Below are 15,797 nucleotides of genomic sequence, written 5' to 3'. Positions count from 1 at the left end.
CTTTCTATCATAGAACAATATGCTGGACATACATGCTTTCAATATGCTGGATAACAGAACCAATTAAGCAGTCGGATATACCTTAAGGCCCAAAGTGTACTTTTCAGCCTGTATTCCCAAGCTTTCAGTCTTGACACAAATGATACCACTTCTGCTTTCCCAGCAAAATACCTCTTCCAAAACTCTGTCTAGTTATGTTCGGATCCATGAGACAAAACTTATAAAGCTGAATGCAAAAACAATTGCATTAATATAAAGAAAGGCAAGGTAGGTGTAATTTAGGTTTGCCAGGTCAGAAGCATCCTGAACCCTGAGATTTCAGGGGCAGGCCCCAGTGATACCATGGGGCGGGCCCTAGTGATGTCATTAAGCATGATACATTAAGCAGCAACCACAGTTTCTTGGAGCATACCATTCAAACAAAAAATATCTGATTGGAAATGAAGATAGAAATCTTAGCTAAAAGAGGGTGTTTCCAGGTCCACCTGAAGTGACGGGATCATTCCTTCTTACTTGCTTAGGGAGCCTGGGTAGGGAATATTTAATCTAGCCTACTTGCTTCTGGTAAGAAGGGTTTAATTGCCATCAAGCCAGGCCAGTCACCAGAAGGCCATTGTAGAAAGAAGGGAGCCTAATGTTGTGGAAATGTTAGATGGGAGCACTTAGGAGTAAGGATGGATGCCCCTGAGGCTGCAATTCTAAACACAATTAGTAAGGGACTAAGCCCCATATAATTCAATAGGATTTACTTCTGAGCAGATATGGTTAGGATTGTGCTGTTGGTGAGGATTGACTAGGTATCCTCTGCAAAGCTATCCATATCAAAGCAGTGTTGGCAACCCCTGCCTGGAATGCCCTGCCCCTGCCTTTTAACGTGGCTGCTCCCAACGTCTTTACAGACTTGACCCTTCACTGCAGAGAGAGGTTTGTAAGAGTAAGAAGATTCTCTACTCTTTCCTCCCTACCCTATTGTCTGTCATAAATTCATTTTGACAACCAACCCAATTCTAGTAAGTAAATCATTGACAGAGAAAACACCCATGCAGTAGATTTGAAATAACAGCAATTGAAGCCACACTTCCCAGTATGTGAATTCTCTTCTACCACTATTGGGCAAGAAACAAATGGTCATTCAACCAACAAGGTACATCATTAGTGGGTTTAAGGGGGTTGAGCTGAGCACATGGAACCACTCTTGGTGCTTCTGTGGATGTAGGGGAGTGAGATCAGAGGTAAATGAAATGCAAATAGAAGATGAAAAATAAAATACAGTGATGATTTCCTAAATGCAATACCATACTAACCACAACAAGATTCATACGAGTAAGGCAGAAAACTCAGCATCCCACAACTAGTCAGGGTTCCTAACCAAAAAACAAAACTAAAAAAGTGGCAGCCAGTCAACCAAGATCAAGAAATCCCCATGTAGCACAACCTGACCTGGGGGCTTCAGTTAGGGCAGAATGCTGCAGTACGGTTGCTGACATGAGTGAGACCTTGTCAGCACATAATACCTTTGCTCTGAAATCTGCACTGGTTGCCGATTTGCTATCAGGCCAAGTTCAAGGTGTGCTTTCCATGTTATGGTGCCACATAGTACTTGTTCTGGTCTTGTTAGAAATGGATCCTTTAGTGTGGCAGCACCTACACTTTGGAATTCCCTTTCTGTCGACATTAGGCAGGTGCCTTTTTGGCACCTGCTAAAAACATTTTTGTTTAAGCAAGCCTACCCAGGCATGTAGAAGCTACTATGTTTTTTATCTGATTTTAACTCATTGTTGGTTTTATTGTTTTGAATGTTATAAAATACCTGTCTTTAAAAGTTTTTCCCAATAATTTTATTGTTTTATTGTTTTATTGTTTGTAAACCTTTTGAGATTTTTTTTACAATAAAGTGGTATATAAATGTTGTGAATAAAATACATAAATAGATTTCAGAGTCACTGTGGCCCTTGGGTCTCTTTCCTCTCTGCATTATACTGACTTAGACCCTTTCATACCATCTAGCTCAGTACTGATGACATGGACTAGCATTGGCTCTCTAGGATTCCAGACAATAGTCTTTTCCAGAGATTTAATTTGGACCTTGGTATGCAAAGCATGTGCCCTTCCACTGAGCTATAGCCCTTCCTCTGTTTAAAGAAGTATCTTTTAATATTGTTCTTTTCAATTCACTAATGAATTCACAGCATACCTAGGGCAGATCCACACCATGCATTTAAAGCACATTCAACACATTTGAAGCACATGAGTCCCACCACAGAATCCTGGGAACTGTAGTTTTTTAAGGGTGATAGGAACTATAACTGTGAGGGGGAAATTACACTTCCCAGGATTCTTTGTGGGAATCCATGCACTTTAAATGTGAGTTGGATGTGCTTTAAATGTATTATGTGGATTCGCATTACTTCATAAACTTTGCCTGCATATAAATCATTTTAATTTGTCTTTTAACATGGAGATCAGCTGCAAAGTTTACTGGGTGACCATGGGCAACTCACCATCTCTCAGCCTAATCTGCCCCTCAGGGTGAAAACAACAGAGCAGGACCATGACCACCTCAAGGAAGAAGGGCAAACTTTAAAGGTAGAGGAAATAATAGTGTCGAACCATTGTGAAATCGGATACATATTGAGGCATTGTTGTTGTTATGTGCCTTCAAGTCGATTACGACTTATGGTGACCCTATGAATCAGTGACCTCCAAGAGCATCTGTCATGAACCACCCTGTTCAGATCTTATAAGTTCAGGTCTATGGCTTCCTTTATGGAATCAATCCATCTCTGTTTTGTCTTCCTCTTTTTCTACTCCCTTCTGTTTTTCCCAGCATTATTGTCTTTTCTAGTGAATCCTGTCTTCTCATGATGTGTCCAAAGAATGATAACCTCAGTTTCATCATTTTAGGTTCTAGTGACAGTTCTGGTTTAATTTGTTCTAACACCCAATTATTTGTCTTTTTTGCAGTCCATGGTATGTGCAAAGCTCTCCTCCAGCACCATAGGCATGTCTGTCAAAGATGTTTATTATTTACACAACCCATAAAGATATTTACAGTACAGCCCTATGCATGCTTACTCATACAGAAGTGTGCATTGGACTGCGTCCTCAAGTGGTAAGGAACTTCACTCACCCAACCCAAAATTCAGAGTCATGCCACTTTAAGCTGTTTTGCAGCTGTTTTATACTTGCTGCAATGGTTATTGGATTTTAAATGGATTTATTTCATGTTGTGAGCTGCCTTGGTTTCCAGTCAGCAACCCTACTTCACAGGGTGAGTGTTAAGAACATAAGAAGAGCCTGCTGGATCAGGCCAGTGGCCCATTTAGTCCAGCATCCTGTTCTCACAGTGGCCAACCAGGTGCCTGGGGAAAGCCCACAAGCAGGACCCGAGTGCAAGAACACTCTCCCCTCCTGAGGCTTCTGGCAACTGGTTTTCAGAAGCATGCTGCCTCTGACTAGGGTGGCACAGCACAGCCATCACGGCTAGTAGCCATTGATAGCCCTGTCCTCCATGAATTTGTCTAATCTTCTTTTAAAGCCATCCAAGCTGGTGGCCATTACTGCATCTTGTGGGAGCAAATTCCATAGTTTAACTATGCACTGAGTAAAGAAGTACTTCCTTTTGTCTGTCCTGAATCTTCCAACATTCAGCTTCTTTGAATGTCCACGAGTTCTAGTATTATGAGAGAGGGAGAAGAACTTTTCTCTATCCACTTTCTCAATGCCATGCATAATTTTATACACTTCTATCATGTCTCCTCTGACCCGCCTTTTCTCTAAACTAAAAAGCCCCAAATGCTGCAACCTTTCCTCCTAAGGGAGTCGCTCCATCCCCTTGATCATTCTGGTTGCCCTCTTCTGAACCTTTTCCAACTCTATAATATCCTTTTTGAGATGAGGCGACCAGAACTGTACACAGTATTCCAAATGCGGCCGTACCATAGATTTATACAACGGCATTATGATATCGGCTGTTTTATTTTCAGTACCTTTCCTAATTATTGCTAGCATGGAATTTGCCTTTTTCACAGCTGCCGCACACTGGGTCGACATTTTCATTGTGCTGTCCACTACAACCCCGAGGTCTCTTTCCTGGTCGGTCACCGCCAGTTCAGATCCCATGAGCGTATATGTGAAATTCAGATTTTTTGCTCCAATATGCATAATTTTACACTTGTTTATATTGAATTGCATTTGCCATTTTCCCGCCCATTCACTCAGTTTGGAGAGGTCTTTTTGGAGCTCTTCGCAATCCCTTTTTGTTTTAACAACCCTGAACAATTTAGTGTCGTCAGCAAACTTGGCCACTTCACTGCTCACTCCTAATTCTAGGTCATTAATGAACAAGTTGAAAAGTACAGGTCCCAATACCGATCCTTGAGGGACTCCACTTTCTACAGCCCTCCATTGGGAGAACTGTCCATTTATTCCTACTCTCTGCTTTCTGCTTCTTAACCAATTCCTTATCCACAAGAGGACCTCTCCTCTTATTCCATGACTGCTAAGACTCCATACACACATATAGTGCCTTGCAAAAGTAATCAGACCCCTGACCAGTGCTCTCATATTACTGAATTACAAATGGTACATTGTAATTTTGTTCTCTATGGTATTTTACTTTGAAACACTGAAACTCAAAATCAATTAATAATAATAATAATAATAATAATAATAATAATAATAATAATAAATAATAATAATAATAAATTTTATTTTTCAGCCGCCTATCTGTCCGGGTTAGGGACACTCTAGGCGACGAACAACAAGAATAAAAACAATCCATATACATCAACATAATCAAATTTTAAGCTAAAGAAACCATCCGTTAATTCAGTTATAACATAAAATTAATCTGTCCCAATCTTGTAGGCCTGCCTGAACAGCCAGGTCTTCAAGGCTCGGCGATAGCTGGACAAGGAGGGAGCATGTCTGAGATCAAAAGGGAGGGAGTTCCAGAGGGTGGGGGCCACAATAGAGAATGCTCTCTCTCTGGTCCGTACCAGCCTAGCTGTTCTCACCGGTGGGACCGAGAGAAGGTCTTGCGAGGCTGATCTCGTCAGGCGGCATAATCGGTGATTCTGGAGGCGTTCCTTCAGATATACTGGGCCGAAACCGTATAGGGTTTTAAAGGTCAACACCAGCACCTTGAATTGGGCCCGGTAGACAACTGGTAATTATTGTAAGGTGACATTGGTTTTATGTTGGGAAATGTTTGTAAGAAACTTAAAAAACTGAAACATGTTGCTTGCATAAGTATTCAATCCCACACATTAATATTTGGTAGAGCAACCTTTCACTGCAATAACTGTTTAAAGTATTTTGGGGTAGGTATGTATAAATTTGGCACACAGTGTCAGAGGGATTTTGACCCATTCTTCTTGGCAGATTTGCTCCAGGTTGTTCAGGATGGTTGGGTGTCGCTTGTGGACCACAATTTTCAAAGCGTGCCACAGATTCTCAGTGGGATTGAGATCACAACTTTGACTGGGCCACTGTAGGACACTCACCTTTTTGTTCTTGAGCCATTCCAATGTTGCTTTGGCCTTGTGCTTGGGATGATTGTCTTGCTGAAAAGTGAATTTCCTTCCAAGCTTCAGATTTTTAGTGGACTGAAGCAGGTTCTCTGTATTTCCCTGTATTTTGCTCCATCCGTTCTTCCTTCAATTTTAACAAGATGCCCAGTCCCTCCTGATGAGAAGCATTCCCACAGCATGATTCTGTCACCACCATACTTCACTGTAGGGATAGTGTGTCTTGAGGCATGGGCAATGTTAGGTTTGCGCCACGCATAGTGCTTTGAGTTTTGGCCAGAAAGCTCAGTCTTGGTCTCATCTCACCACAAAACCTTTTCCCACACTGCAGCTGGGGCACTCTCAAGCTTTCTGGCAAAGTCGAGACATGCTTTCAGATGATAGTTTTAAAATAATGGCTTCTTTCTTGCCACCCTCCCATACAGACCAGTGTTATGAAGAGCTCTTGATATGGTTGACAGGTGCACCATTAGTCCACTCCCAGCCACTGAACCCTGTAGCTCCTTCATAGTAATTGTTGGCCTCTCTGTGGCTTTTCTCACAAGTCTCATTCTTGTTTGAGCGCTGAGTTTTGAGGGACAGCCTTTTCTTGTCAGTGCCTGGGTGGTGTGATACAGCTTCCATTTCCTGAGTATTGATCCACTGTGCTCACTGGGATAACCAAACACTTGGATATTATTTTGTACCCTTTTCCTAATCTATGCATTTGTATTACATTATTGCTCACTTCTGTAGAATACTGTTTGGTCTTCATTTTCCTTCAGATCCACAGCCAGACCAATGATCCTTCAACAGTGGGGGGTTTATTCTGACAATGTGACAGCAAATTTAATGGTTCACAGGTGGAGGCCAATGGTAAGGTAACTGTGTCCTCAAGTAGGCAATTTTTTTCATATGTGTAAACTGGGAGCTTCCACAGCACAGGGGTTGAATACTGACGCAAGCAATATGTTTCAGTTTTGTATGTTTCTTACAAACATTTCCCAACATAAAACCAATGTCATCTTATAATTATTGATTTTGAGTTTCAGTGTTTCAAAATAAAATATCATACAGAACAAAATTACAATGTACTATTTGTAATTCAGGAATTGAGCATTGGTCAGGGGTCTGATTACTTTTGTGAGGCACTGTACATGCTAGAGATGTAAAAACACATACACCCCATATATTGTTTATTGTCAAAACTAGTTGGTCATTGCAGAATATTTTTGTAAAATAAGAAAATCACTATTTTGGCCCACTATAATCAAGAGTAGCAAGAAATGGAATGTAAAATCACATGGATTGATAACATAAAGAGCAAGGTTGGTCATTTTTTTTCTTGTTATTTAATACAATTGTAGCTTTTTTCAGCTTTAAAGGCACATTGCATCCCACCCAAATTTTCAAGTATCCCTTCCCCCCCTCCACTTTCTTTCTGATATCTCTTGTTTTTTAATATTTATTTTCTCTTGTTCTCTTATGCTTCCCTCCAGTTTATGCAAAGAAGACCCCACCATCAGCACAACTTTTTAATCTAGAAAGTATATTCGCATATCTGTTCACATATGACATGAAAAGAGCATTAAGGTTAGAATGAGAATGGAAATGCACTTTCCTGGATGGTCTTCAATAAATGCTAAAAAATTACTTCTTGCATTCAAGCCAACTTTTTTAGCCATTCACATATGTACAGAATTAGTGTGAAAGGGGCTAATAGGTGCATTTAGTGTTATGTGAGAAATGCTGTTGGAGCATGGTGTATTCATTGTGTGTGGTTAATTCTGCAGGTCATTCAGGCTCATTCAGCAAAATAAGTTTTCTCTGATTCCGTCTATTCTCAAGTGAGGGGAAATTGAGGGAAATCCATACTGTGGGAGACAGCATAATCCAAGCAGTAATGTGGGAGAGCAGGAAGCTGCTCAGGAGTCGCTTGGCCATTAGGGCAAAGCCACAACAATATCCTCCTAGCAGAAGTATCGCTACTGCTTAGCAGGGGATGAGAGGTGAAACAGCAGCAAGTTTGGGGCTGCGCAGACAAACTAGTAGAACCAATCCAGTGCTCCAGCTTGACTGTGCATCCCACGCAACCCTGACCATTCAGTAAGTAGCGTGGATGGTTCTGCCAGGAGGCTGTTGCTACAACTGCCCCACAAGGCAAGCTGCTTTTGAAGCTGCCTTATACAAGGTCAGACCATTGGTCCATTTAGTTCAGTATTATCTTAACTGAATGGCAGTGGCTCTCTTATGTCTCAGACATTGGTCTTTCTCCACCCTAATGTGTCTGGAGATGATGGGAACTGAACCTGGGGTCTTTTGCATGCAAAACATATGCTCTACCACCGAGATATATTCAAATATACTCAAACTACAGTATTTTGTCATTGAAAAAGTGGGATATTTCTAGTAGCATGTGCATTAATTGCAATGCTGAATGCTGTGATAAATAACACAATTATTCTTTTCCTTTATTTCCTACCATGCCAGGTCTGCAAGAGAACTTTAAATTTATTTATGTATTTATTTATTTAAATAAATACCGCTCACACATACTCACATAGCACTTAAAAAAAAACACGGGAAACACCAACAGCATCTTCTAACAGCAACAATCCATCATTTTGTTAATGTTCTTTTGTTTTCAGCAAAATGTCTTAAAATGTAGCTCTGTGCAGGCTCTGCATTTTCCTTTGTGAATCATAACATTGTAAAGAAAAAGAAATGTTTGAGTATTCCATTCTCAAAGCTCATTAGTTTAGTTATTTTCTCATTAAAATCACATTTGGTTTGTTACTAATTTATTACTATTGTATCTGTTTTCATAACTGCCATTTGTATTAGTTACCCATTGCTTTCTATGGGAGACCAGGCTGCTAGGGCCAGCAAAGCCATTCCATTAGAGTCTGTAACTCATTTAAGCACTCTGATCATTTGTTTTGGAATGAATGAAAAATTAACCAAATGGGCCCCATTTAGTTTATTTTTCATTTGTCCCAAAACAAATGCATAACTCTGCAAAGCATATCTCCTTGCCACTAAAAAGGCAAGAATAAGTTGTCCCCTCCACAGCAAAGCTACTCCCCCTATATTTTATAGGAATGGGCTACTGAACTGTTAGAACAGAAACTGCAAAAACAAACACATGAGTAAAATATTAGTTAGCCATCTTGGATTCAGAACACATTATTTTCAGTCTTCTAAAAGGTATAGCAGAATTCCATCCTGTATGCTATTGCTCTCAGATTTGGTTTGGTCTAATCTATACCTGCCTATGGCCATACTACCCTGAACACGCCTGATCTTGGAAGCTAAGCAGGGTCAGGCCTGGTTAGTACTTGGATGGGAGACCGCCTGGGAATACTGAGAGCCATAGGCTTAGAGGAAGGCAATGGTGAACCACCTCTGAATACCTCTTACCATGAAAATGGTATGAATATCATAGGGTCACCATAAGTCATAATCTACTTGAAGGTCTATAACAACAATCTACACCTACAGCAGAACCTTCCCCTTCTCTTGCAAGTCCTCCCTCCTTTTATTTATATATATAAATTGTTGTAAACCCTTTGATATTTTTCATGACACTGCCATATACAAGTATTTTTATAAATAAAATAGAATGTGATGGCAAAGTCCTGAGTTGGTAGAATGGGCTGTACCACTTCATACTACAGCTTGAAAGATCTCATGTTTAAATGCTCCACTGCGGGGTTTTTTTGTTTTTGTTTTTAAACAAGCCGCAAATAGTGAACAGGCTGGTCCTTATGTATTAGTTGATGTTATTTCAGAGAGTTTTTATATATATTGTAACATGGAACTCACACTTACAGCCTGAAGTGATAAAGCCCATTACCTCAGGATTCTACCACCCATTTCTACTCTGTGTGTACACCAGGCAGCCCAATTTAATAAATTGTCTCAGTGTGCGTGTTGGTATTCCAGTGTGAAAAAGATTATAAACCATTAATTCGGCCAGGGGGGTGGGATGGAGAGTATGCATTCTCCATTTGAAAAGAACATATTTCAAGGGAAATACCTTGAATGTATGACCTACCAATTTTCTGGACATATAAGCAAAACGTCAGCGTTCATATATTTTAACTGCAAGTTGTGTTACTGGAAAAATCCAGAAATAATTAATACTATTATATATTATTAGATTATATATAAAAAAACTTGTAAGATGTTCTTGTGTATATCATCTTATGATATACACAAGAACAATGCTGCCCTGGGCTCCTACTGGGAGAAAGGGCGGGATATAAATCAAATAAATAAATAAATAATAAAATAAATAAGAACTTGAACTATATTGTTCCTTGCTTAAGGATCTTAATAAATGTTGCATCTTGCATGAAATGTTAAAATCCTCTACCCTGTAGTGACAATAACTGAAACTGTGTTGCAGGTTTCTTCCATTTCAAGACTCAGCAGACTGTACCACTCCATGCATGAATGGAAGCCACACTACTCAGCATATAAAACAGGAGTGTCTGCCCGATTATAAGGGCCTTTCTGAGGTTTCCACACACAGAGGGATTACTGAAGGAATGGAACTGAGAGGCTCAGGCAGCTTTAATCCTGAAACAGACCTAATGAACAATGGCTTTACAAATTCACTTTCCTCATACTTGTTTAATAATGAACATAGCTCCTCCCTGGGCTCATTATCACTCAGTAGCCCTCAGCATCCAAACAGGCACCAGGCAAGCAACCTGAAGAAGAGATGCATCTCCATGTTGCCATCTTCTTCTGATGGGATTGATATTACAACTATCATCCGCACGTCACAGACATCATTGGTTACCTGTGTGAATGGACTGCGGACTAATTCAGCTGGCATTCCCTCTTCTCCCAGGGAAATCGCTCTCCACAGTGCACAGAAACCCTCTCGTCCCCAGTCTTGCTCCCAGCCTGGAAACCATTGTCATCTTCCTTCCCCTTCAGTATGCCTTGTACCAGTTTCCACTGAAATTGTCCGAGGGAACTGTGGTGATTCACAAATGCAACAAACAGGAGAAAATGCAAGCCTCTGTCTTATAATGAACAGTGGTAGCGTTCCTCAACAAGACACTTCACTCAGCAGCCAGAAGTTGAATTTTTTAAAACAAGAACCACTTGATGAATATTCTTCCACTTCAGATCTTTTTCAGCATCATCAAGAGCTGCCACCACCTTATCATTTGTACCAGCAGCAAAGCCAAACTCAAGGGACACTGTCTCATTTACATGCTTCCATGTCTCCAAAAACAAACAATTGTGATGAGCAGGAGACCTGCAATGGCAAGCAGGCCTGTCGGTGGATTGACTGTAGTGCTGCCTATGACCAACAAGATGAGCTGGTCCGGCACATAGAAAAAACACACATTGATCAAAGGAAAGGAGAGGACTTCACTTGCTTCTGGACAGGCTGTGTCCGTCGGTATAAGCCGTTCAATGCCCGTTATAAACTGCTGATTCATATGAGGGTTCATTCTGGAGAAAAACCAAACAAGTGTATGGTAAGTCTGGAATATATTTATTTGACTAGAAACATGCTAACTACTTTTTCTCGTTTAAAAAATATTCTTCCAAAGTTATAAGGGTGTTTTTCCTGTAACTTATTTCTAAGCATAATTTGACCAGAAACATACACTGAGTTCTATGCACTTCTTTGTCTTTAACAATAGCGTTTCAACACAGTTTTGTTGTTTTTATGCAGTTTGGTCTGTTCTGCTTCCGTGTAAAATTTGAGAATTGGGAGAGGGGCACAGAATATCTTTTTTTTTCTGAGAAAGTGTCTGAAATATAAATGTTGTAATGTCAATGAATAATATTTTGGTGCCCTCTATAAAAACTTGACTTTTAATATATATATATTTATTTTTGAAGTAGTCATTGTAACATTAATATGATGATCAAAGCAGCCTGCAGCAATTTAATGTAAAGAAAGAGTCAGTGTGCCTCTGGTGACATTTTAAATCAAACATGAAATACATTTAATGAAAATTCTTTCATTTTGCCTTTTGAACAGTATTCCAACTGAGCAGAAGCCTTTGAAATTGTAGATGTCAGAAAAGGAAGAGAATCCTAGTAGTAGTAGTTGTTGTTATTATTAATGGTTACAATTGAGCATGTAATAAAACGTTTAGAGTGGCTTTCATTTAACTTTTAAAAGCAGAGTTTTGAAATAAAGCTGTTGTCCTCTGATCAAACAGATCTAAGCTACATAATAATTCCAAAGAGAGCATCTTGGGAAGAGTGTTGTTTCTGCTTGCATTATCACAATAACGTGGACAATTAAAATAAGAGCTAATGACTTGCAGTTGACTTTCCACATGCTGAAAGCAGCAATAATATGAAACCCTGACTAGAATAGATAACAACAAGGCAAGATTGGTCAGAGCTTCCAAACCCAGCTGTGAAATATGAAACTTTTGTTTGCAAGCCCAAATGTATTGTTTACAAAGGAATAACCACACCAGCAGATTGGGTTGCCTCATCAAAATGTCAGCAAGAAGGAGCACTTTGGAGATTTGGTTTTTTTTCATTGATGTACAGTGGAGATGTGCTCTGAAAAAAGGGACCGTCTGCTATGTACTATGGCTGTGATATTCTGGAATGGCAGAGTCTCTTTAAACTAAGATATCCCTTTCAATTGAAGGGACACATGGTAACCTTAGAATAAATGAGGTAACATTATTAGAACTATTATTTTCCAAATGCAATTCTTACTGAGTACAGTTTTAGGATGAGTAATAACATAGGCCTAGATATATTTCATTATGGTGGGGATATATTCCTGATACATCCGAGCCATAATCATATCCAAGTATACATAAAGGGTTGTGTGAGGAAGTAAAATAATATAGTGAAACAATAGATGTTCTGCATCTAGTTTCTCCTGTGCTAGGACATTCTTTATGTCCCATATGATACTTTCTATCTTTCTCTATAATTTATATGATCTTACTTTCTTTAATCTCAATTGCTATGTTTTCAATCTTTAATCTGCTTGCTATGCAATTTTCATTTAATATTTTGAAATATTAAGATAACAGGGATTCTGCTTTATATGTGCCTCTTATCTCAAACTATGTATTATTATTATTATTATTATATATTGCTTAGATTTATTGTCCGTCCTTCACCCAAAGGTCCCAGGGCTGGTCACAACAGTTTTATTTATTTATTATTATTATTTTTATTAGATTTATATCCCACCCTTCTTCCCAGTAGGATGTTTTAAAATACATCGTTAAAAAGAGTTAATCCTTTAAATCTTTCCATTTGGTGCAAAGTGGTAAACAATGCTATTTATATATTCATTACCAGACGTCTATAAACAATTGACTAGTACGCACAACTTTCCTCCAAAAGTTATCTAGATTGTTATCTAGATACTAAATGTGAACAGAGAAGATTTATTGAAAGCTAGTTAATTTAAAAAAATCCCATTCCTAGTTAACTTACCAAGTAGCACAGAAAAATTAAGTAGTGATGGGGAAGAGCCATCTAGAAATTTAAATCTCCAGTTTCTGTCTTATAAAGACACATCGTGATGTATTTGAGTTAGAAATTTGAGAGTACAAACATATCTGAATTACACAGCAGAGTTGGCTGTATAATTTTTTAAGCTGCTTTTTAAAAAAAAAAGTGGTGAAAACCAACGTTCTTGCTTCATTTCTCTCCTTGTCTCTCTTTTTAGAAGTTTGTTTTAAAATTAGAAAAGCTTGGTTATTTTTTTATATGGTGATGAAAGATGTGGTATAGAAATCTAGATTTACTTGACAGCAAGAAATACCTTCGCTGCATTTTCTTTGAAGTGTGTATTTGACAGATATTTTATCATATATGGCGGATTTCTAATGTTGCCTTCCCAGTCAGCATTTCATACAAACCAGTTGTGGTAATTTAGGTTAAGGAATACTGTGAGATTACGGTCTTTATGTTGTTGTGTTCCATAATGAGCAATGGTAGAAGAATATTGAACTGTAAATAGGGCAATGAAATAGTTGCATACCTAATATGTTTTACATATTCTACTGCATGTCATGTATAATGGATGTCATTCTGTACTGGTGACAGGGCAGTATTTTGAATATGCTTTGTATCCCAATCAGAATTAAGAATCTAGCGTTACAAAACCAATTGTTAATGCTGAGTTTTGTGGTGACTGTAGAAGGCTATTAATAACTGTTTAGTAACAATGAGGAAAGGATTTTTAAAAAAAAAATATTTAAAATAATGAATTATTAGGATCATGGCTTTAGCACTACAGTAAACTTGCACTGTTGGTTTTAAAATGTTAGAAAGTCAAAATCTTAAGGTAACAGCACATATCTTCAAAATTACTGTTATATATGTGTATTTTTCAAGCAATATTACTTTTAAAAATCTGTTATCTTTGGAAAAAGTTAATAACTATGAGTTCAAAGAAGAAATGATCTTGTGCAGGTTGATGCCCTGAGTTAATTTAAAAATAATTAGCAGCCTATGTTTTAAAGCCTAGATCAGTAACAACCAGTTATTGTTGTTGGGTTGTTGTGTCATTCGTTTTTAGCTTGATGTCCTTCCAAAGCATGTTTTTACTGTCTTTGAATATGGGTATCTTTCCAGTGTGTTCAACAAAAATTGTTGGCTAAATATGCATTGAACGTGTCCATGGGAGGCTGGCAACGTCTATATGCCTAGAAGCTCCCATCCATGTAAAATTATTAATTTCTTATGACAGGCTTCACTACTGCGTACTGTAATAGACAAAGGAATTTTTGAATTCAGGCTACTTGAGAACAGGAAATACATGATTGATTCAAAAGTAAATGGCCCACTAAAATGGCAGTTAATCCTTTTATTATCTTTCCAACAGCAGTTTCCACAATACTTTCATGAGGTAAGCTTCCCTGCAGTCCAACTGTAACACTCATCATTACAGCTGGTTTAAATTTAGCCAGTGTGCTTCCCAACAGAGAGGAAAAGCAAAATTCTATCTGCTGTAAAGGAATTACTGATGTGTTTCGGGTTCCTTTTTGTGTTTTGTTGCCAAAATATGTATGAGTATTGTTTTTATTTTCTGGTCGAATATTCTAATTAATTGATTCCTTTTTTATGTTGTATCCTTCATTTGTGTATTGAGTTTTTTTGGATTTGTTTCGTTTCAGCTCTTGTTCTCTTTTTATTCTTTGGGCTTTGTAAGTATGAAGGAAACTACCTAATCTTGCAATATCCTGTTATGTTTCATACTTAACTTGTGTTATTTTAGTTTTATTAAATTTGGTGCTCATCTGCATTATGATCAAACTATGTATCCAACAAAAATAATGATGCAATGCCTCTAAGACCTGAAGTTTTAAAGATTAATTTCATGCTTTTTTAGATCTGATGTCCCAGACAATTGGAATTTTAGTTGTCTGAGAGCAAACATTATCCAGATTAAGCCCCCCTGCAAATTTCTCATATTATTTTTTACTTCTACCATTACTTCAAATAATTAATAGTAATCTCAATATTGTACAATTGTGTTTAAGCCCATTTGCAAATGTAAATACGTTATTTCAGTCAGAAAGGCTTATATGTGTGGGCTTTCTTTCTCATCATGCCAGATTTTAAAAAGTGTGTTTATAATCATAAAAATCAGCTTCTTAACCCAAGAAGCTTAATGAAGTGATAAAGAATATAATTTTTGGATACAAAATTTTATTAATTTAAACCTGGATATCTATATTAAAATTTAACGAGGATGACAGTTGTCTACTTCATGATTCATGAATATCTCATTTTTCATAGCAGCAGCTATATTATTTTGTTGCAGCAAAAATAACAGTAGTTTTTTGGAAACTTAAAGACTAAGAAATTTATTACATAAGCTTTTGTAAACTAGGGTCCTTTTCATCAGATCTATGTAGTGTTACCCTTAGTTGCTGATATATATACACATACAGTAGGGCCCTGCTTTTCTGTGTTCCACTTCTCGACGTTCCGCTAATACGGCGGTTATTTAACTAAAAAAAATTATGTATATATAAAAAAAGATTGGGCAAGGCCTGTAAGGAGGAGGAGGAGGGCGACGACGTGGGTCACTTTTGCAGTAGGAGGTTTGCAAGCAGCCAAACAAACAGCCACAAGACACAGGGCAGGGGAGACGCTGAAAGGAAGAGCGCAGTGGTATTCGGAAAAGGCGCTCCAGACAATGCACCAAAAGGGTGTGTGTAATTTTTTTTAAAAAAAAGGCTATGCAGGCCCCGCAGCCGCTTCTTCCCCATCTCTAGCCTGGGAAGGTTGCGGTGGGGCACTTACATCCCTGGA

At 38.3% G+C, this 15,797-nt stretch overlaps 1 protein-coding gene and 1 pseudogene across 4 annotated transcripts in view; both read left to right on the top strand.

Moving 5' to 3' along the window:
* Nucleotides 1–15,797, top strand: part of GLIS1 (GLIS family zinc finger 1) — a 407,237-nt gene that overhangs the window by 185,465 nt on the left and 205,975 nt on the right. For all 4 annotated transcript variants that reach the window (XM_061633024.1, XM_061633023.1, XM_061633025.1 and 1 more), the window contains one exon: nucleotides 9,922–11,014. In XM_061633024.1, coding sequence (XP_061489008.1) covers nucleotides 9,922–11,014 — 1,093 coding nt within the window. The remainder of the gene's footprint in view (nucleotides 1–9,921; nucleotides 11,015–15,797) is intronic.
* Nucleotides 8,781–8,889, top strand: LOC133388143 (5S ribosomal RNA; annotated as a pseudogene).

The sequence above is a fragment of the Rhineura floridana genome, chromosome 6 (assembly GCF_030035675.1).
Source record: "Rhineura floridana isolate rRhiFlo1 chromosome 6, rRhiFlo1.hap2, whole genome shotgun sequence".
Classification (NCBI taxonomy): Eukaryota; Metazoa; Chordata; class Lepidosauria; order Squamata; family Rhineuridae; genus Rhineura; species Rhineura floridana.
The sequence above is the reverse complement of the archived record's forward strand: the minus strand, read 5'-3'. Positions and strand labels throughout refer to the sequence as shown.